This window comes from Apteryx rowi, unplaced genomic scaffold, assembly GCF_003343035.1.
Source record: "Apteryx rowi isolate R43461 unplaced genomic scaffold, aptRow1 scaffold_176, whole genome shotgun sequence".
Classification (NCBI taxonomy): Eukaryota; Metazoa; Chordata; class Aves; order Apterygiformes; family Apterygidae; genus Apteryx; species Apteryx rowi.
In genome coordinates, this window is record NW_020448041.1 from 1,446,246 (window position 1) to 1,468,273 (window position 22,028).

Consider the following 22,028-nt stretch of genomic DNA (forward strand, 5'->3'; position numbering starts at 1 on the left):
TTTGAATGGAAAGAAGCTGAGAGACCTGTGAAGGATGGGGTGAGGATCCAGTGAGCTGCAGGACAGGTGGGTCTGAGACCCAGAGCTGCCCAGGGCAAGATTCGGTTGTGCCCACACCGCTTTGTGGTGTTGCGTGCTGGTGTGGGCCTGCACGCGTGTTTGCCTGGGGCTGTGCTGGGATGGAGCGTCTGCCTGAGGGCAGGCRCATGTCCTTTGTGACTAAGGAGGAAGGACTCCTGGGGCATCCTGGCCGTTGTCGGGGGAAAGCAGGAGTCCTGCCATCTGTCTGGCTCCACTTAATTTTATTCACTTGCTGTTGTCGTTGAGGGAAGAGAGAGCTGACGCTTTCCAGCCCTGGTGCTTTGCCTTTCCGCTGCACTCCCAGGGGAGCCCTTCGACCACAGTGAATGATGGGGAAAGCTCTACGACACTAACTCCAGCAAACAACCTTGGCATGGGGTGAAATACAGCTGTTACCTCTAGTGACAGGATAAATATTAACACTGGTAATAGGCAGCTGATAGATCGGCCTGGAGGGTGCTGGGAGCCCCTGACACTGCTGCGTGCTGTGTGTCATTGGTTTGAGAGATGCAAGAGGGTTTAACGAGTCAGTGGGATTTGGAGAGCAGGTCCTGCTGGAGAGGAGACATTTTGGGTGCAGCTACGCTAACAAATAGATCAGTTCCCTTCTTCTCTGATAACTCTCGACCTCCAATCACACATTTGCGCATGTGTTAATCCTTAATTCCTGGGCTCCCTTCTGCAATGCTGTCAATCATCAGTACAGCTGAGTTCACACCAAGTTTAGCTCCTTCATCCTATATACTCCTCTAGCAGTCCTTGCATTCTCAAATACCCACACATACCCTATGCCACATCCCGGGTCATGTAAGGCACCTCTTTGGTTTCATGCAACACAAGCCCAACTCTAATGGGCTATACCCAGGCCTGCGCATTATTTCAAGCACTTTGAAATTAAAATAATAACATAATCAACAGCAACAATCACAATAATAATAGTAATAATAATAGTAATTGCACTTTTGGGCCACACAGGTACCAGCGGAGGTCTAGGGCCAAGTGCTACGCAGCATGAATGTGGCTGATCTGCTCTGGCAGGACTAATACTGAGCAGTGCAGACACAAGTCCTAGCAGCACCCTTTGCACTGGCTGGGGTCCAAAGATTGTTCCCTGGAGAAATCACCCTTAGCTGAGACATGRACTGTAAAAGTGGGCCATTCCTCTGCTCTTCCCCGGAGTTTTTGTTGCCCTGCTAAAGACCCTGCAGCGCTGCTTTTCAGAGGTTTGGCTACATGGGTGATTTACCAAAAGGGATTCTCATGTCTGAATCTTGCCTCCCTCAGGCCATGAAACCACACTCGTGGTGAAGGAAAGTGTTTCAGAAGAGCAACCTCTCTCCGTTCATAGGGACCTCACCGTACTAAAGCTGTGTGCTTTCAGTCTTGGGGTTGTCTGGCTCCACAGCTGAACTGGCAGATGCTCTGTCTTCTGTGAAAATTAGGCCACTGAATCTCAGAGTCTGGTCTCCCCAGAAAAAGAGTCACCTCCAAATGACTGCCTGCACTTGGAAAAAATCTCCCAAATCCTACTTGTAAGGATTTTGTAATCACTGCAGCAGAGCAAACGTCCACGGAGGTCTTTTTCTTCTGTTACTTTTTAAAAATGCAGTCAGAACAAGGAATGATTTCCAGTCAATGTAGGAAACTGCAGTGAGAATTGGTGTTGTGATGGAGAAATGCCAGTCAGTGAGCATTATACATTAGTAAACTTTCCCCTTGTATGAAGCATTAAGGTTTCACAGTCATCGTGGAATGCTTCTGCTTATGATCCTACATGACAGATACAGATTTTTTAACATATATAGCCTTCCCTTTTCAAACAGTAGAAGAGCAGCCTATCAGTCCAGGTGACATATTAGACTTTGAACAACCCAGCAGGCTTACAACAGCTCACTCCGGAAATATGATCCAGACAAAGGGAAAAAAACATTGTGAATCTGTATTGAAATTTACAGTGAAATAGGCTTGAAGTTGCTGTGCTGTAGCAACATCTAGTGCTGTTTTTGTGTGCAAAAGCCCATGGTTCGCATTAAAACCGACTGTAAGGAGAGAAAAGCAGAACAGAGTGGCAGATCTTTAAGTAGCTCTCGAAATGAAAAGGCACCTAAATCTCTTCGTGAATTATGGCTTACCCATAGCCACAAACTTACAGCTGAACAAGACAAATCTCCTGAACGCCTATTCATTACCCTCAGTGCAAACTCATGGTAAAAGAGAGGCCTACGACAGCTGAACCATTGACTTTGGCACAAGGACTGTAAGGGTCAACAGGGACATGTGGTCTCTGGATTTTGCTGAGAAGGGACACACACCTCTTGACCTTCTCTCTTCCCCTAACTGAAGTTCTGGTCATTCTGGTTGGGTGGTTCAACTCATCGTCAGTCCTGCGTACCTGCAGACTGGCGAGACTGCAGTCACTTGTTTCGTCTTGATGGGTTGTCAGGGGTGAGAAAGCTCAGTTGGGAGACCTGGAGCTGCGGCATAGGACCTTAATGACCTTAAGAGAGTCTGATTGTTCTGGATGGACATGCACTAATGATGTTCGGATTGCCGTATTGTTCCTTTGGGGCTGCTAGCTGTCGCATAGGCAGGCCTTACTCAATGAAGCCCTAAAAGGCCCAGCTAGGCTCTGGTGAACCTTCATCCCTCCATCTGACTCAGAGAGAAGGAAGTTTGTAGCCTGGCAGGACTTGCCCTGAGGAGGTCTCAGCAGGAGCTGGGAGGGGGGACCTGTGGGGATCCACTGCAGTTGCAGTCTGCAGAGGAAAGAGGAGGTAGCTGGTTCCTGTGTCAGGCATTGCTTGTCCTCACAGTTCCTTCTTCTGCTCTTTATCCAGGTGCCTATTCTTTGTCTGTGAGGGACAGCGACACTGCTCATGGGGACATCATCAAACACTACAGGATCCGCACCTTAGATGGCGGGGGGTATTACATCTCCCCCAGGACTGCTTTCTCCAGCCTGCCACAGCTAATCCATCATTACAGCCGTAAGTTGCTTGCGTTCCCTAGTGGGTCTGTCTCCTAGCAGAAGATGGATGTGTGGGCAGGGCCCACAGGTCACCAGTCACCCACCATCGCTCCATCCACACTCAAGGGCAAGGTGTCCTTTTCCAAGATGAACTTGGGCACCCAAGTCTGATCCTTCCTCCTCGGGCACTGTGAGGGCAAGCTCTGCCCACAGTCATATAGCCAGGGAGTTCCTCCAGCAGACAAAGAAAGGAGTGAATGCTAAAGGGATATGCAGGAGGCAGGGTTTGGACAGGCTGGGCAGGGGAATTTGCTCTTACCTGGCTCTCCTTGGGCTTTTTCCTTGCAACGGGACCATTCTGGGTGCCTTGATCGCTGTGACTGAAACAGCTGGGGTGTGACTGTAGAGGTATCCCATGGGTTAAGATTTTCCCAGCATGCGGATGGAAGAGCAGGCTAGATGTGGGGCTGAAGGGTCGGTCCATCCTACTGAACTGCCCTGTGCTTTCTCCCCACACAGAGAAGGTTGATGGCTTGTGTCAGAGGCTCACAGCTCCCTGCATATCTCTGGTTCCCCAGAGACCCTGGGCACAGGACGAATGGGAGATCCCACGGGAGTCTCTGAAACTTGTGAAGAAGCTTGGCTGCGGGCAGTTTGGGGAAGTGTGGATGGGTAAGTACAAGGCACTCCATTCCAGAAAAGAAACACATAACCTTGAGATGGAAAATCTTCTTTCTCTAAGACAGGACTTACCTGGGTCTGGGAATCCTGAACTATGAAAACATGCTTTGTGGGTACGCATGCAGTAGCAGCACTAGATGTTCTGCACTTGGGAAGGGTCAGACAGGTTGTGCTTGTACAGACCAATGATTCAACATGAGTTTCATAGGCTAGATACCTGCAAGGGGTGTCAGAGAAGCTGCATACTTACTTTCCATGGCATGCTCTCATATTTCTGCCCAGGGGTCCTGGGTGTGAACGTGAGATCCTAAATTGCACACAGCAGGGTACCCAGGTGACACTGCCCCACCTTCTCTGCTTCCCTGGGACTCTGCCCCACTGCAGAGTCTGCCCCACTAACCCAGCCCTGCATCGCTTATGTGTCCCTGCACATTGCTGGTCGGTGGAAGAGGAAGTGGGACATGCTCAACTTCTTTTCCCATACTTTTTGTGGTTGCTTGTTGCCTTGGGAATTTAGATGGTAGACAGAACCAGACTGAGTCTACCTCCTGACTGCAAAGTCCTGACTGGGGGATCTGGTACACAGTGGTGGGCAGAGGGCCAAGATAGAGAGAGACATAGGGACGTAAAGAAAAGTGTTGGCTCTATATGATGAAATCACTGCCTGAGAATGAGGGTCCCTTCAGCTCGGAGGGCTCTCCCTGCCCAGAAAGCGGGTGGGTGCTCCAGCATTCAGATTATTTCAAACCTCAGCCGGTGGAAGGCCCCGGGGATTTCCCATAGGAAGAGTCCTACAAGGCTGGGAGGACTGAGTCAGGATAGATGCACTGCACAGGCCTCCTTCACCTGGAGCAGCGGCGACTCCTTGTGAACCCACATTGATTGGCATCTGTGCCATATCTCTTCTTTCTCCTCTCATCCCTGCTTGTTGCTAGGAGCTCACTGGCACTCAGAATTAGCACTCGCTTCTTGCTGGGAGATTAAAAACCGTTGATCTCTGAGCCTTTCTCATCAGCTGCTCTGAAACAGGATCCACAAAGATCGCTTTCTTCCCCTACCCACACACAGCAGGGGAAAGCAACCAGCCAAATCCCCTTAGTGTCTTGGTCTCCAGCCCTGCTGAGCTAGACGGCAACATGCATGGGGAAACTTTCCCCGCTCCCAGAAGCACAGGTCCCTCAAGACACCTCTGAGACCTGTTRGAAGCAATGATGAAAACATCCCTGCCCTGTTCCCCGGCACTTTCTTCTACTTTCTTGCTCTGGTTTCCTGCTCCTTAATCTGCTGGCTCTTGTGTTCCTCATTGCACAGCCCAAGAGAGCCTGTAGAGAGGTCAAAATTCCTCAGGGCATCATTATCTCCCTGCAGGCTACTACAAGAACAACACCAAGGTGGCTGTGAAGACCATGAAGGAGGGCAGCATGGATCCTGATGCCTTTTTGGCAGAGGCAAACCTGATGAAGAGGCTCCAGCATAACAAACTGGTCCGGCTATACGCAGTAGTCACCAAACAGCCAATCTACATTGTCACAGAGTACATGGCCAACGGTAAGGAGCCTCATGGAGCTTTTTGGTTGGGGTTTCTGCAAAAGCAGGTCAATGAGCTGACTGGTACTGTCATGCATAATGTGGAGAGAATTATCTCAGATCTGTAAGGAGGAGGATTAAGTGATCTAAAAGGTTGTTTTCAGCACTGGAAAGGATTTCCTGGATCACCAAATCCCGCCTCTTGTGGTCTCACACTTCATAAGCCCCTTCACAAAATGATGATGATCCGTTTGAAGAGCTCCACGGCTCCTGCTGGAAGCTTGTTTCAGATTTTTACTCCTTTCATGGTGAAATTGTCCTTTCTTTGGCCTCTCAAGCCTATGAGGCTTTGAGTGAAAAATGCCCAGGATTTTGCAAAAGCTCTGGAGAGTGGGGGGTGGAAGGGGGAAATTGACTGCATTTGGGAACTTTCCTAATACAAGATGCTCCAAGGGACAGTTACTGTTGTTTTTTGGGGTTTTTGTCTAGGCTGCAGGTAGATTTTTTGCTTATATTCAGTGAAGGACCAGGGAAAGTAAAGTCATACAATTATTCAGAAGAGTCACAACAGTCTCTCCTCTTTTGCAGGATGTTTGCTGGAATACTTGAAGACAGACGAAGGAAGCCAGCTGACTCTCCCAAAACTTATTGATATGTCTGCTCAGGTTAGTGAACAGACTCTGGGAAATGGACTTGAGGTGTGATTTGTTATTATCCCAGCGAAATTCTTGCAAGTTTAAAGTGTGTGTCAGAGTATCGATTCCATGGAGAAAAACAGCACCTCCTGGTGTGCTGTCTAAGGATTTCTCCCTCAGCACTCATGCTGATATGCATGTCAGCTCAGCATTGCTCTTCCTTCTTTAGGATAACCCTCTGAGGAACTTAGTGAAGTGCTGGAGGGTTGTTTTTTTTTTTTTCTGTCTTACTGAGCAGGAAATAAGTTTGTTTCTCTTGTTACCAAAAGGAAGAGAAATCTCAACAAAAAGACTTTCGATGTGGAGACGTGCTGGCTTTCAGCAGGTCTTCCCTTCTGATGACTAGGCACAAAGGATGCTCTTGCTGCCAAATTTGGAAATATTGCTCCTTACGAGAACAAACTTTTGCCTTAGTAGGGTTGCTTCCCTCAAAGCCTCCCCAGGCAATAAATGTTAATAGTTGTAGCTGTACCATATCTTTTTGATCCAGCAGGGCATCTGAACTCAAAAAGGTCAAAGCTGGGGAAACTGCGACCCAGAGTGGCAGCGTCTGGGCAACAAGTTATGCATGAAGGATGAGACTGGCAAAATCCCTCCACTCTGGTCCTACACAGCTGTTGCCAGAGTTTAACTCACCCCTGAGCAGAGTTAAGCTAATTTTGGAAACGTCGAAAAAAAAGCCATGCAGGGTCAGTGTCACGGCTGAGTACAGCTGTCTTGAGGTGCAGGTCTGGAATTTACCCACAAGACCACCCAGCTTCTCTGGGACAAAGCCAGCCCAAGCAAATGCTGTGTAAAGTTGATTTCTGCCATCATACAAAGTTATTTTAAAATGAGTTTTAAAGAGTGGGGAATCTTAACGTTTCAGCAAATGTTGTATGATAGTGAAAAATTTTGCTTCTTGTTCGCAAAACATTTAAATGCCTTAAATCAGTTATTTTTATTTTCATCCCCATGAATGATGTAGAGGAGCATATTACAGTACTTTTCCTCTTCATTACTGATAAAACTTCCCTATCTGCAGTTTTACCTTTGCTGTCTGTGATTGGTTATAGAGCCAAATGCTCCCTGTTTAAAATCCTTCTTTTCTTGTTCACTTCTTTCTTTTTTTTGTTTTCATTCTTTCATTCATTCTTTCTTTTTCATTCTTTTGTTATTTCATTCTCCTGAAAAAAATAGCTCCTGGTTTGTTTTAAGTTCCTGATGATAAGCAGAAGGGTCCAAATTCATCTATGTTGCGGAACCCTTGGGCTTGCAGAAGAGAGTTAATCCAGAGAATGTGGACTGATATATTGTTACAGAATAAGAAAACACCAAAGCCAGAGCAATCTGAACTCAGCTGAAGCCACAGGGGTGACCCAAAAAGCTCTGTAGCAAAGCTATTGACCAATGTTGCATCCAGATTTGAGGAAYAGACAGCAGAAGCTACAAGTCCTAGTACATTTATTTAACACACAGCTTATAACTTGCTCTGAGCACTTGGAATAAGGAAGTATCTCCAGGCAGGTGCATGCAAGCATTTGGAGAGAGGGCAATGGTCCTGCCTGCCCTAGGGAACAGGGTTATGTAGGTTTGACCATAAACTGGCTGCAGGAGCCAAATCGGGGCTGCGGCGCACGGGAGAGACCTGTCCCAGGGCATCCTTCAGAGCCATGCACCCGAACCTCCTCCCTGAGTTCAGAGTTCAAGCCTTGAATGTGACCACATGACTCAAGCTGGCCAGAAGCTGYTCCATTACAGCGGTGCAGAGCAGGTCGAACAGTCCCCCTCAGTAATTTGGGTTCAGTAAGTGTGTGTGGATGTCACCGTGGGCTCCTGTTAACCCCCACACCCCAGCCATGTAATAGCTCCACACAAGCTATTTGCAATGAGCAGGGTAAGAAGCAGCTTTATGCCCATCCCTCAAAACCCATGGAGACACRGGTGTCAGTTTGAAGGCCAGCTTTCGTCACTCCCCTCCCACCTCCATCACCAACCTCCTCACAGCAGCAAGATTCAAAAAAATCACTCGATATCTCTCGGAGGAGGAGGAGGGAAGTCTCTTGAGCTATTTCACAATCTGGGTGTTTGTGGTGTCTTGATGACACCATGGCCCAAAAGTAGCCCAGCCCTCTAGAGCACAATTTTGGATTCAATAGCATCCGCAGGAGTTAAAATTAGAAAGCTCTGAGCTGATGCACTTGATCCTGTGGTCATTTTTGAGGGCACACGCTCGAATGCACTCTGGGCTGAAATGAACCCCTTGCTGGGTACTATCTCATTAACATCAGGACAGGAAATGACATCAATTCTTCCATTTTCCACTGCAACAAACAGCACTTGCACTGAATGGGTGTTGACACAGGTTAGAATTGCAGAGTTGGAAAGTATGTGTTAGTATCCTGTTTAAAACCACATGCAAGCAAAGATGCTGATGTGAATCTGTATGGAGTGGAAAATTGCTTTACCTTCACCCGCAGGCCCATGAAAGCTTAAATAGGTGCTAACCATTATTAGCAGGGGCTGCATGTATCCACTCAGCCTCTGATAAAAGCCTATCCCAAATTTGAGGCTCGACTGATGCAGAAACTGTTCAGTCCCCCTCTGCTAAATCCCTCAGCACCTAGCAATAAAAGATCATTGCCATCATTTATAGGGGCTCGTTACGTGCTAGATGCCTTCCCAGTGTTGCTCCTTGCTCCAAGATGCTAGACACAGAGAGAGTCCAAGAAAGAAGAAAAGTAAATCCCTCCAAAAGTAAATGCTCTGCAAAGCAGCAGTCTGTACTGGCAATGGCTGAAGAAGGCAGCGAGTGCCCAGGATAAGGGATTTGCCCAGGGGTGTGCCATCTATTCCAGTCATATTCCAATGGATGCCTGGGTTTTCTGCTTTTTTGCTTCACATAGCTATCAGAGGGGAACTACRTTGTGTCCTGGGTCCTAGGCAGAATCCAGCACAAGGAGAGCAAGCACCGGTTTTAGTTTTATTTATAGAGGGACATCCAGGGACCTCCTGCCCACCCCAAAGCAGACCAGCTATAAAGACTCAGGAGGCTGTGGAAGAACATCTAATTGTCTYAGATCTGAAGTTTTCTACTGTGGCTGAGGGACTGGTGAGCTCCTTGAGCTTTTTTCTTTTTTAATGCATATATTTAATCTGCAATGTTTAGGATTAAAATCCCAACTACAGGGGAGACTCTTGTGGCAGAAACTGGGAATCCAGTGATGTGGGTTCAGGTTTGCTTCAACTTTCTGCATCTCACTACAGACGTGTTTCAAAGCCGTAACTTCTGAGCAAAACAGAGAGTAATGCTTCTGTTCTGCTTGACCTCACTGTTTAAAGCTTTTAGAGGCAGAGTGCATGTTGGTAGAGCTGCACACATGTAGACATACATGGCCAGTATCTATCTGTCTGTCTGTCTATCTATCTATCTATCTATCTATCCGTCTATCTATCTATCTAACCAACCATCCATGGAGCATGTATGGAGGCCCATACACATGCTGGAAACCCTACACACATTGTTTATACATGCGTGTTTGTCAAGATGGATAGGATGCAGCCAGACCAACATTTTGTCATGGGAAAGTAAATGGATTAAGACAGGACCCTTCCTCCTCCCCCAGGTGGCAGAAGGAATGGCGTACATTGAGCGGATGAACTCCATCCACCGTGACCTGAGAGCCGCCAACATCCTCGTCTCAGAGACGCTCTGCTGCAAAATTGCTGATTTTGGCCTGGCCCGGATCATCGAGAACGAATACTTGGCGCAAGAAGGTGGGTGCTGTTCCCAGCATTGCCTCACCGATGCAGCCCCTTGGCTGGACTTCCCCTTATCTGCAACCCTCCTGCTGCACGGACACATGCCGAGATACCCGGCATCCACAGGCTGGGCTAGGAGATGCCTGCCGGGACATGAGCATGGGGCACTGTGGTCGGCGGCATGAGAGCAGAGCCTCCATTTCTGCTGGCGCCAGCACCCAGGCAGCAGGCAGAGCAAGCGAGGGAGCTGACCGGGGCATCCCAGGGGAGGCAGCAGACCCTGGGGACGTGATAGAGACGCTGAGGTTTGCGGAGGGAGATGGAAAAAATAAGTCTTTTTGGTGCTGTTTGGGGGAGTCCTGCTGAAGCTCGGGTTCTGTTACTGGAGATATTTGATCACTACTAAAGCAGCCCTYTGCCCGTGCTTGCGTGCTAATAGTGAGTCAGTCTGAAGGGAAGGAAATAGCAGTGTAATTAAGTCACCAAGCACCTCGGGGCTGCAGAGGGAGCTGGAACCGCAGATCTAAGGCGACAGGCAGACTCCAGACATCCCGGGCAAGCTGAGCCCAGAGCAGATCCGTCCCTTCAATAACTGAGAGGCAACTTATACAACATGGGTCTGTGTTTGGAGTTGGGCAGGTGTCTCTGATGGGAACAGTGTACCTGGAATATATTTAAAATAGAATGCAAAAACCAACTTCCCACTCGTTAATGTGAAATGTCCTTATGACTCCACCTGCAAAGCCAACCCCTTTGCTGGGGCTGCTGGTTTAATCTCTGAACTGGTGAAGGACAAGACAGTGTGGCCGGGAGATGTCACACTGAGCTGTTTTGCTTGACGCAGACATCCGTTTACAGCCGTTTGACAACAGGGTTAAGTCAAATTCTTCCAGCAACAATTTTTTTCCTGTATTTAGAGGTCAGTTATGAGAAAGTGTCATTCAAATTGCTAAGATCCTTTATACAGGATCAGAGAAATGAGCAGAAATGACTGAAATAAAACAATTAAGTATAGTATAAGAGGCTCTTACCAAAAATTTTTCAATCTTTGGAAATCGGCCTTCCTCTAGAGGTGGGATGAAGACTTCTAATGCTGAAATTTCCCATAAGGAACATTTTGGGGGAAAGGAAATTGAATAGATTTTTTTTTTCTTACAAGATCAAAAACATCCATTTCAATTTGCTGTTCGCAAAATACTTTATGATACAAAATGTGCCCATTCCAACATGTAAAATTATTTCAAAATGGAAAAAAAATCTCAAATATCATTTGTGAAATGTCATAAAGGGATATTTTGAAATTGCTGGAACTAGTTTAGGGAGTTTTTATCCTTAGAGTAGTTTTGGTGAAATCATTATAATTTTTTAACATACTCAGAAAATCTACATTTCCAGTGGAGTATAGTTCCTATTAGCACTTGTCCAGATAGTTTTAATCTTAAATAACAACTGCACCTTATCTACTTTGAACAATTTTGACTTAATAGATTACATTTCCTAACCTCATCTGTCTACTTGTCAAAAGTATGACATGCAAAAACAAAGGCATTTAGTTCAGGTGTTGCATTTGGACTATCAGTACTGCAAGGAGATGATATACAAATAAAAATGTTGTTTTGCTGCAGTCTTTAACACAATCAGTTCCTACATATCAAGATTTTTTTTTTTTTAACCTTACCAAAACTTAAATTGAAATTTTACGGTCATTGCTGTCTGCAGTGTGTGAAACAAGATCTTGGTGGACAAAATAGGACTTTTTTTTTCAATTTATGTATACATCTGTAAGAAGCAGTGAATTTATATCTGTCTGCACTTTTTTGTGCACGTTTGCTAAATACAGCCACCCATACAGTGGATGATTTTTACAAAGAATAAAATCTTACCATTGCTGGCTTCTAATAGAGCTATCCTAGGCATTTACTTCAAATAGCACAGACACATATGCTGGGCTAGAGAAACCCACTGGCTACTCACAGCAGGTTAACACTGGAGGTGCGACATGTCTCTAACGAGTAGCTGCTCCTGCTTCATGCACTAAGTGGCTGCAGCAGACGCTGCTCGGCTCCAGCACTGCTCCCTCAGGGTGCATCGCACCAGTTGGCCATCGGGACTCCAGTTCCTGGGCTCCATTCCTGAGATCCTATTGCAAAATATGTAAGAGATGCAAAGGTGGTACAAGTCTGCTGATTTCTGCAACTTTATCAGTAAAACAGTTTGCCTAGAATTTTTTTCTAATATGGGTATTATCAAGGGTATTATCGTGAAATATGGGTATTTCCTAGTGCAATCATTTTTTTTTTCCTTATTTGGCCTCTTCATGTCATTATCTATGTATTTTTATAAGCATTTGCATGTGAAGGAGTCTTTTAAGATGAAATAGCTTTGATTGCACTAGAAAAAGATCCAAGAGGGGCACAGAGATGCCAAGCAGAAGAGACCTTTCAAAGAAAGCAGGAGGCAGGCAATGATTACCTTCTTCTCAGCTGTGGAAGTGCTTTAGCTTGAAAGTTTAACTTTATCCCCATAACTCCACAGTACCTTCAATTATTCCTGTCACAGCCCCGTGATGCAGTCAACAGSGCTCAGTTTTTGGGCAACCATTTGCTAGTAGGAATGCAGGAAGATGCTCCACCTGAATGTCCTATTTCCCTTTTCTTTCTCCTGACAGGAGCCAAATTCCCTATTAAGTGGACAGCACCGGAAGCCATTAACTTTGGAGTTTTCACGATCAAATCCGACGTGTGGTCTTTCGGTATCCTTCTGACAGAGATCGTAACCTACGGCAGGATCCCATATCCAGGTACGGTGCACTGCAAATTCGGGCTGAGCACAGATGAGCTTCAAAGCATCTAATGCTGCTTTACRCTTGGATGGGCATATGCGTGTGGACACACATACCCCTGTGTCCAGAGACATGCCCCTACCTCTTCATGCAGGATTTCCTCTCCCAGGCTCCCRTGAACCTTAGACATACCTGAGCCAGGTGAAAGCCATGGAGGGAGGTCGGGGGGAGCCCAACCCTGCAGAAGGGACCATGTCCGCTTGCTGACCRGCACCACGGTCCCAGACTGGCCCTGTCACAGGGCTGGATATGAGCCGAGCATCATCCCCGTGGCACCGAATAACTCCTGCGGGGCTGTCTTTCTCCCTAGGGATGACCAACCCTGAGGTGATTCGCAACCTGGAGCGGGGCTACCGCATGCCCTGCCCGGACATGTGCCCCGGCGAACTCTACAACATCATCCTGAAATGCTGGCGAAACAGGCCTGAGGAGCGCCCCACCTTCGAATACCTTCAGTCAGTCCTTGAAGACTTTTACACTGCCACGGAGAAGCAGTACGAGCCAGAGCCTCAGCTGTAACCGAGGTCCCACCAGCAGCTGGGGACCGAGCTGGAGGAAAGCCACCAGCCCGCACGGCTCATCTTGTCTCCGGCCAGCAATGGCTCTTTTCCAGCCCTTCCCTTTATCTTGCRTGCTGCCACACAGTGCATTTGGAGATGGGGAAGAGGAGGGACGTGAGGGAGGCGGATGCTGCCAGCTCTGTTGTTTTCCTGGAGACTAACGAGAAAGACGGCTAAGAGCTGGCACAGCGCCTTCGCCCTCAGCCTTGAAGGTCCATACCCATATCATGGTCATTGCCCGTCGCCACGAAGGAGGGCAGACTGTTTTGTGAAAAGCCCCTTCCGCCCACCCAGCTGTGGTCCCACTGCCCCGGGCTGCCCGCAGGCAGGGCGCTGCCGGAGGAAGAGGGGCACTTGGCTGGGGTGGTGCTAAGGGGGGGGGGGGAACTGCACAATCTCTCCCCTGCCTTCGACGCCACTGCTGGCAATACTACAACCCCCTTCACGCCACGGTCATGGGTGAAAACGTGTCCTCTCCACGCCGCCCCGGACCATGCCGAGCCCCCCAAGCTCTGGAGCAGTCTCTCACCATGGTCCCCCTCCTCAGCCAACAATAAAGAACAGGCTAAGGCCAAATGCTGCTTCTTTTTTGGGGGTGTCATGGCAAAAAGAGCACCTTCCATTGCCTCTCTGCCTCCAGCTCATGGAGGAGGAAAGGCCCCCAGGTTGCAGAGGACGGTGCTGGGGGTGGTCGTTGGGGGGTGCCCGAGGTGCGTCCGGACAGGCCAGCACATGCGATCCAGAAGCCAAGAGAGATGTTTCTTGGTGTGGCCACGAGATGTCCCTCCTTCCTCGCGAATCTTGGGAGGGCTCCTGCTTCCTGCTGCCCATCCAGAGAGGGAGGCAGCTGGCAGGGGGAAAAAAAAGAATTAAAAAAAAAAAAAAAACCCTAAAACATCCCCAAAACCTCATCCTCCCTGCTTTGCTGAGCCCTTGGCTGCAGAAACTCCCTGTGGCTGCTCCCCTCCTGCAGCAAGCACTGACTCAGCCTCAGAGGATGCTGCCAGCACCGTGGTGGGGCCTCTCCATTCCCAGCTCTGCTGGTACCAGGAGGGTTCAAATGCTCTTTTGCTGCCTACTAGGACATGAGTGACACATACATCTGGGCAGACGTCCACCCCATGTGGTGGCATGGTCTCTGATAGACAGCAGCGGATTGCACTGGACRGTCCAGTCCTTCAGGGGGTGAAGGATGAAGAAATAGGGTGCAAACCAAAAGGGGCATGAGGAGGACAGGAATGGGCACCAGGTGAACCTCTGGTCGTTGCCCAGCAGTGAGTCTGGCTCAGCTGCAGAGAGCTTCCTGCCAGCACAGCTGCAAATTTTGCAGATTATGGCACTGAGTGGGGTGTTCCTAGGCTGCTTGGTCTGTTCAGAGCTGGAAGTTACAGGGTCATAATCATCCTRGTGGAGAGTTAACGTGAAAGAGGGGAGCAGTGTCAGAGTGCTCCTTTGGGCTGATGTGCTTGCAAGGGCAAAGATTTGACAAGATTATCTCACTTTCCCTGTAAGAACAGTGCTGCCAGGTAAGAGTCTATTCATGTAAGAGTGTATTCTCGCTGCTAGTGAGCAGTAGCAGAAGTCCAGGGAATACTTTAAGAAAAGAGCAAATATTCAGGGATTTTTGCTCTCTTCCAACGTTTAGCACATTGGGGACTGTCTGAGCCAGAAGTGGTATCTTTATTTATAAGCCCTCCGTGGATTTTTCCTCCATAAATTGTGGAAAGGGAATAAGATGAAAGATAGAAATCACAGAAGGTTTAAAAACATAATTAAAATTTGGTAAGTGGTCAGGTAGTGTGTGGCAAGGCCATGCTTAACCTGGGTACAAGGTGGGCTAAGTTAATGCTAGGATAGCTACCTGGCCATGTTAGCATCACACTGCAGGCAAAACATGATCTGGTTAAAAGTGAAGACCCTATTTTCTACTCCATGAACCAGATTTTGAGCCCTGCTAAAGAGGGGGCTTCTCACAGTGTAAGATCAACAGGATGCTGTGAGAAAGAAACTGCAGCGATGACCACTTACAGCCAGAAAAAAATATCTGACCTTCATAAACACACGGCACAGAGTTAACCAGTGCACCTCCTTGCTGCAGAGGAGTCTTGAAGGAAAAAGGTGTGGAAAGATTCATAACAAACCTGTAGGTACAGCTGGGCTATTGGCAGCTATGTTCAGTTCAAGGACTTGTTTTGCAGTGCCATAATGCACCTGTTCATTGCCTGGGATGAGACAAAACCCTCCCACTGGGATGCCAGCATAATTTTCCAGGTGTTCCTGATGGGATAACAGCATTTGTGCTCTTTGCCTGGCTTCACACACCATTTCTTCCTCCTTTCCAGACTCACAGTTAGGGATAGGAGCCCATAGGACCAGCTTATGAGGTTGGAGGCTTTTGGCCTACAGGAGTCCAAAGGCTCTGGAGAYGGCAAGTTTGCACAGCCTAGAAGAGTCATTCCCTGCATCTCCAGGAGGGAAAGGGGCTTTAAGAGCAGTAGATGAGGACTTCTAGACACAGGGGGAAGGGAGCCAAGGGAGATGATACCAGCTTCAGAAATCCTGTAACTAATCTCCTCTCCCGTATGATTCCTTGCTGGGGCAAATTAGTGCAGCTGCACTAAAGCCCGCAGAGGTGCTGATTTAAACCAGCTGAGGATTCAGCCCTGCAGGTCCCTCCCAGTGTCACAGCTGGGCTGGGACCCAGCTCCAGACACCTCCATGCAGAAGTCTTCAAGTGCACCCAGGTCATCAGCAGAGAACTAGCTCATCGCACCAGCAGAGCCTAGGATGGTTTTAGCAAACACACACGTATGGTTAGCCAAATTGCTCCCAATGCTTTGTCAACTGTGCAGCAAAAACATAGGCCCCTAGATCCAGCAGAGATGCCTCAGGGTGTCCAGGGCATTTTCACCAGGCTGGTGGAAAGGATACACGGTCTATGGGAGACCTGCACCACACTGGCCCTGCAACTGGAGGCTGGATGGGAAACCTCTGAGTGTCTAACAGATCATGAGACGCCTACCTTCATGCAGTGGAATCTCCCCTAAGTGTCCAAATCTGCAGGCAAATCAACCCCTGGTGTCTTAGAAATCTTCTCTTATTACGTCTATGGCTCATTCGATCTGTAACTGCCTTCCACAGTAAAACAAGAGGCAATTTTGATCCTCATGGAAGAAGATGTGGTTCCTCACAAACATTTCTTTGAGTTGTCAGAACTAATCCTCCAAATCAGCTTGAACAGCTGGGGAGCATTGATGTGACCAGGGCCTGGACACAATTATATGGACTTCTTCATCCCAATCTTCAGCAAAACTTGTCCACCCATCTCTGTCTTCACAACTTGGTTCCTGGGCTCCTTGAGCCTGTAAGTCCTGGTGCTACTTTAAGATTAAAAAAAAAAACAAGCAACACAGGCTTGGTCCACTTGTTTCATGGTTCCAAAGGACAAGCTATACGTGCTGTAAACATACAAAGGTAATTTTAAACACAAGGGATTTATTAGCTATTTATTCAATAACTATATGTGAGTTGAAGAAGTTTGATGAAGTTTGAAGAAAAGTCTTTCACCCTGCTTGAGTTTCAGCTTGGTCTCTCATGTTTACCAGGAACCCTGTGCAGGACTAGGAGATCTCTCAACTAAATGGCATACTGCAGACAAATACATCTGAAATGGGCTGCCTGTGGCATACGACTCCTTGGCTGCAAATGTTTTACTGAACTGAAAATTGTGGATAATTTGTGCTGGAACAAACAGTGAAGAAGAGTTACATCGTGTCTGCTAAGTGTTTGTGCATTTCATTATCATCCAAGGCCAGGGAGTCACGTATTATAGCTGAATTTAGAAAGGAACTGGATATTTTTACGGCCAATAATAACATGCGGCCAAGCCCAGGGTAAATGTAACAAAGGAGGGATTGTAAATTATACATCCTCTGCACTGGTCATCATAGCCTTTTTTATTCATGCTGTGCAAACACTTGTTGAATTTTGATTCCTACCACACCTGTGATAAATGGTTGGAGACAAGATGCTTGCCTGGCTGCATAATCACATGTGTTTCCACCACTAAGGGCCTTGATGAGCCATTGTGGAAGTCACTGGCAACTCTTCCTTTGGGTTCAAGAGAGTAGGGTTGTGGGCTGTGTCACCACTTGAGACTCTTCAGGGGTCTGAGGGAGACCATCGGCCTCATAACCAGTCGTGCATACATACAACAGCTGCCAAAACTTCTGGGAAAGTAACCCCACAGCTCCACCACAACCAAAATCATTCAGTTGGAGACAAGGGAACATGCACTGGCCCCAGCCAAAGGCTCACACATGAGCCATGGAGCAGGAGAAAGGCGGTAAAAGGGATCCAGGATTTCAAGCTCAGTTTGTGATTCTTGAGTGATCTGCAGCAGGGACCCTATCACTGTCCCCTCAAGCAAACAGCTCAGTTACAAGGGCTCTTTAAAGCTACCCAAGAAGGATGTGTTGTATATTTTGGCAGGCATCAGGCTGTGCAAGGTGCTGTACAAGATACGATCCCTGCCTTAGAGTATGAACTCTCTGAATGATCCAGACAAGGATTAAAACCCAATGTAATATATCTTGCATAACAACCAAGATATCCCTTTCCATTTTTCCCAGGATACCAATCTCCATATGGAAAGACCCAGACTTCCATTATCTGTCTCCACTATTGCTTGCCTATGTAGCCTTGGTCCCATCACTTCGTCCTCATCCTTTATCTGAAAAGCTGTCTCCACAGGAAATGCCTGGCCTTCTGTTGACGTTGAATTCATCTGCACTAACACCCTGTTTGAAAGTGATTTTAGGCTCTGGAGGGAAGGCTTCTGTGGCATTTTTCAGTGCCCCACCTTATAGATGTGGAAATATACACCTGGCTGCAGCGTAAAGTCTTTTCCAGGGAATAGCTCCTCACTGTGACATCTTAGCAAAGTGGAAAGTGCATCTGGGAACTTAGAGCCAGAACTAAGGGGTGACACAGACATGGAAAAATCAGAAGGTGATCAAAGGAGAGAGTAAGAGTGAGACCAAAGGAAGACCAGTGTGGAAACAGGATAGGCTAAAATTAGAGCAGGACAAGAAGGAGGTTAGTGGAGATGTAGCAGAAGAGAAGGGAGAAGGAAGGCCAGGGAGTGCATGGCTCTTTTCAGGAGATAAAGACCTAGGACCTCTCCAGGAATATTACTTCATGATGCAGTTTGGAGCCAGGCCCTGCAGAGCCTTGATGCTGAAGGAGAAAAGGACAGAGGGAGTGTTGCTGYACTGGTGGTGACCAAAAGAGGATGTCAGGGCACCCAGAGAAATGATCTCTTTTATCTGAGCAAATCTGTTGGAGGTAGGCAGAAGAAGGCAGCCTCCCTTCACCCTAAGGTAGCAGTCTTCAGTGTGAGACAAAAGCAGCAGGATGTCTACCATATCTTGGGGACACACATTTCTTCTTCCTCCCCATGCTGCATTAACGCCTGGGACTGCCTGACTGGCTCACACTGCAACCCTGTGTGCGCAGGACTCAGCCAGGGCAGAGGCAAGGAAAAAGTACCCAGGGCTACACTGAGAATGCAACACAAAAGCCTGGCGGTAAGACTCGTGTCCATTACATTTCCAGGTCTCTAGCTAATGGGGGAGCTGGTACCCTTTCCCGGGAGCTGGCTGCCTGGTAGAGAGAGTTCTGTATCTACTTTAACACGCTGCAGCCACAGCTGGAGCTTGGAGCTGTGGGGGTGGACTCGCTTGGCTGGTGTAGAGTAAAAGCAAAGCCATGATGTACCTTGCACATGTCCTGGGAAAGGAGCCCTTTTGAATGCCCTCCCATGCCAGGCCCTTGTCTGGTTCTGAGTGAAGCAGTGCTGGCAGGCACAACCTTCTCAACAGCACCCGCTGCTATGTGCCAGGAGCTCAGGACCTCTCCCAGGGTGATAATGAGCCTGGCATCCTGAGGATCCGAGCGTCTGCACCTATTTCTTGCAGGACAGGGTGCCTGGAGTTTGCCACACTTCCACTGAAGAGCCAGGCAGGGTCCCCAGGGAAGGGACTTGGTGGRAAGCCCTCAACCTTCTCTGATTTACCTCCACCCACACAAGGCAGAGCAAATATCCCCTGGCAAACAGTGCAGAGCAAACAAGGGCATCAATGTCCCGCCAGGCTGAGCCTTGGCCTCTGGGCTGCTCCACCTTTCCACTGCTTCTTGAAAGGGAGCAATGTCCAGGGACTTCCTCTGGCTTCTTTCCCCGAGAKATCTTGTTTCAGAGCAACCCCAAGGGCTGATGAACCCCAAGTCTGGGTCTGAAAAGTGTGGGTAGCTGGTCAGCCATCCCTGAGGCACCCGCGAACCAAAGGAGAGTTTGGAGCCAGATGTCATAGCCAGGCTGTGTGGGTCACAGAGAGTAGAGACAAGCTGGTGATGTGAAGCAGAGACAAAAATCCCCTGCAAATCCRCCCCAGAAAAGGCCTTTCCTCTGGCCATCCAGTGCAATGTCCCAACTCCAGCAGCAGCCAGAAAAACCCTCCATGGAGAATTAAAGCATGAGCAAGCCCAAGGGAAGCCTTTTCTTCTCTCTCAGGGCTTGTGGCTAAACCAGAGAGGTTTGTGGGATGTCAAAGACACTCTTTTCAGTCCTTCTGAGATGCAGGTGGGAGGGCTGGAGCTTTTTCTGGATGATTGACCACCCCTCAGTGATTTGAGTCAGGTGTTATGACATCATCTCCGGGTCAGAAAGACTTTAAGTTGCGGATTTTCTTGTTCTGTTCTCTCAAGGACTCTCGCTCCATGTTTCCCCCATCCTTCTCATGGCATCTGCAATGGCCCACTGTTGGCGTCAGGCTTTGCTTTGACCTGCCATGGATGCTCCCCTCATGCTATTGCCTCCTACAGAGACAGAAGCCTCTTTTTCTAGGCAGCTTCCAGCCCTCCCTTCTCCTGAATTTCCTTCCCCACCATCTGCTCAAGGTCACTCCAAGTTAAAATTAGCAGCTTATTCAGCATTCGTGAAAAGGGCCAGCCAACTTCCCACAACCCACCCCGGTGCTAGCCTTGCCTGCTTGTGGGCTGGAGCCAGGCCTCGTGATCCTGGGAGCTGGCGTCAGGGGAGCGGACTCCTCTCGGAGGTGAGGGGAGCCTGCGCCTGCGTTTCTCATGCTGAAGCAAAGGACTTACAGCCAGCTCGCCCTCTCTGCCATAAATTTGTGCTCCAGAGTTGTGCTGGCAAGGCAGGAGGAAGGAGCATGTCCCTGGAGCCCCAGTGTCCTCCAGTTCCCACTACCATCCTCTGAATGCTAGATGTCACCCCAGTTGTACCCAAGCCAGGCGTTTTACTGGTCATAATTGTCTCTGTGATAGCAAGAGAGTTCCCTCAGCCTTTCAAATCTATATTTAACTCGTCCTCACCTGATCTCTCTTCCTGGGCTTATCTTTCTTTTCTTTCTTTCCAGAGCAGCCTGAAGCCACAGGGTGGAGATAGCAGAAAGCCACCCACGGCAGAGTGATGGAAGCTTTGCTGTGGTCAGTCTCCTGCCCTGCATTGGGGATGCTTAGGGGATGTGATATCTGGTCCATCAGGAAAGTACACAGCTGGTAAAGAGAATAGGGCTTCAGTTCCAGCTTGCCACATGGTCCAGCCCAGCCCAGCCTCACCTCCAAGGGGCAGGAGAGGAGGAAACAGCCCCTGCCCCTTGCAGCCCTTAACACTCATGTAACCTTTCTTTCCTGTAACATTTGCACCAGAATTTGGTCCAAAGGAGAAAGAGCATCTTTATCTCCCTGATATACTAGTCAGGGCATCTCCTGGGGTCAGGGCATCTTCTGGGGACTGAACTCAATCTAGGGGCAGGCATATGAACTTAAACATCGGTGCATGAGACACTGGTAGCTGATGTGGGCAACACAGTGATGGCAGAAAAAAAGAAATGCACGTGTACCTAGCTAGGAGGAACAAATGAGCATGCCAGTTTTACCTTTGCATTGGGCAGCWGTGCAGGAAAATCTGCAGCGACACTGCATGTGGGAGGATACTTTTCAAAGAGGAAGGTGCCCCTGTGATTAAAGAAAGGCCAAGAAGAACTGTTCTCTCACCCAAGTGTTTCCTTATCATTAAATTCTCTCCACAAACCACGGGCTTTGGACCTTTGCTTTAGAGACATTTGAGAATATCTGGATAAAAACAACTTTTCACAGTGAAAATTCTGCTTAATTGAAGGGAAGCTGTCAGCCAGACACCACAGCAGAGAGGTAGGAGAGATGCATACTGTGTAAGCGAGGGAATTGGTGGGCTTTTGGGGGCAAAGCCAGGGTCTTCAGGAAGCTGAGTGCCCAGCCCGATGGTTAGTGCCTATGAGAGCAGCTACTGCATGAAAAACTCCTGTGCTACAAATCTCTGACACAACAGAGAAGAGCTGAAGGGATAAGAGAAGCTGTCCCAGACAAACCAGTAACCTCTGACAACAACACACCTACAGAGCACCACAGTTTGGGTCTGGACAGCAAGGCCTCAGTTGCATCATTTGTTCAAGCCCTCGTCCTTCTGGCACTGCAGCTGGACACCTGTGTCACCTGGCTTTGAGCCATCTGTGCAGGGCAAGAAAGTCTCTCTTGCTGTAGGCCCAATTTCCTGAGGATATAAATGCAGTCATGCCTATAACTGTCAGCCCCTCACACACCGGCTGTTGCACCTATGTGCCATTTCAAATAAATTGGCCAGAATGGTGGACATCGCAGAGACCTCATTTCCTGTGAGCTTCAGAAAATGGGCAGCTGAGGAAGAGAGCCGATGGATGTCCTTTCTGAAGGAAAAGGCATGAACGCAGTCCTTGTTAAATGGCACAAGAGCTGAAAAAATATAAATGAATGCCCCAGCTGCAGAAAAAGCTTCAGATTAAAGGTGGCACCTTATTAGACAACAGAAAATCCAACTACAACCCTCCACCCAC

General features: G+C 48.3%; 1 protein-coding gene across 1 annotated transcript in view; it reads left to right on the forward strand.

The window, feature by feature from the left end:
* Positions 1-13,660, forward strand: part of BLK (BLK proto-oncogene, Src family tyrosine kinase) — a 47,464-nt gene extending 33,804 nt beyond the window's left edge. Inside the window, exons 7-13 of the mRNA XM_026061119.1 lie at positions 2,919-3,068; positions 3,569-3,721; positions 5,099-5,278; positions 5,846-5,922; positions 9,558-9,708; positions 12,362-12,493; positions 12,846-13,660. Of these exons, the coding sequence (XP_025916904.1) occupies positions 2,919-3,068; positions 3,569-3,721; positions 5,099-5,278; positions 5,846-5,922; positions 9,558-9,708; positions 12,362-12,493; positions 12,846-13,054 (1,052 nt within the window). The 3' untranslated portion in view covers positions 13,055-13,660. The remainder of the gene's footprint in view (positions 1-2,918; positions 3,069-3,568; positions 3,722-5,098; positions 5,279-5,845; positions 5,923-9,557; positions 9,709-12,361; positions 12,494-12,845) is intronic.
* Positions 13,661-22,028: the final 8,368 nt, after the last annotated feature.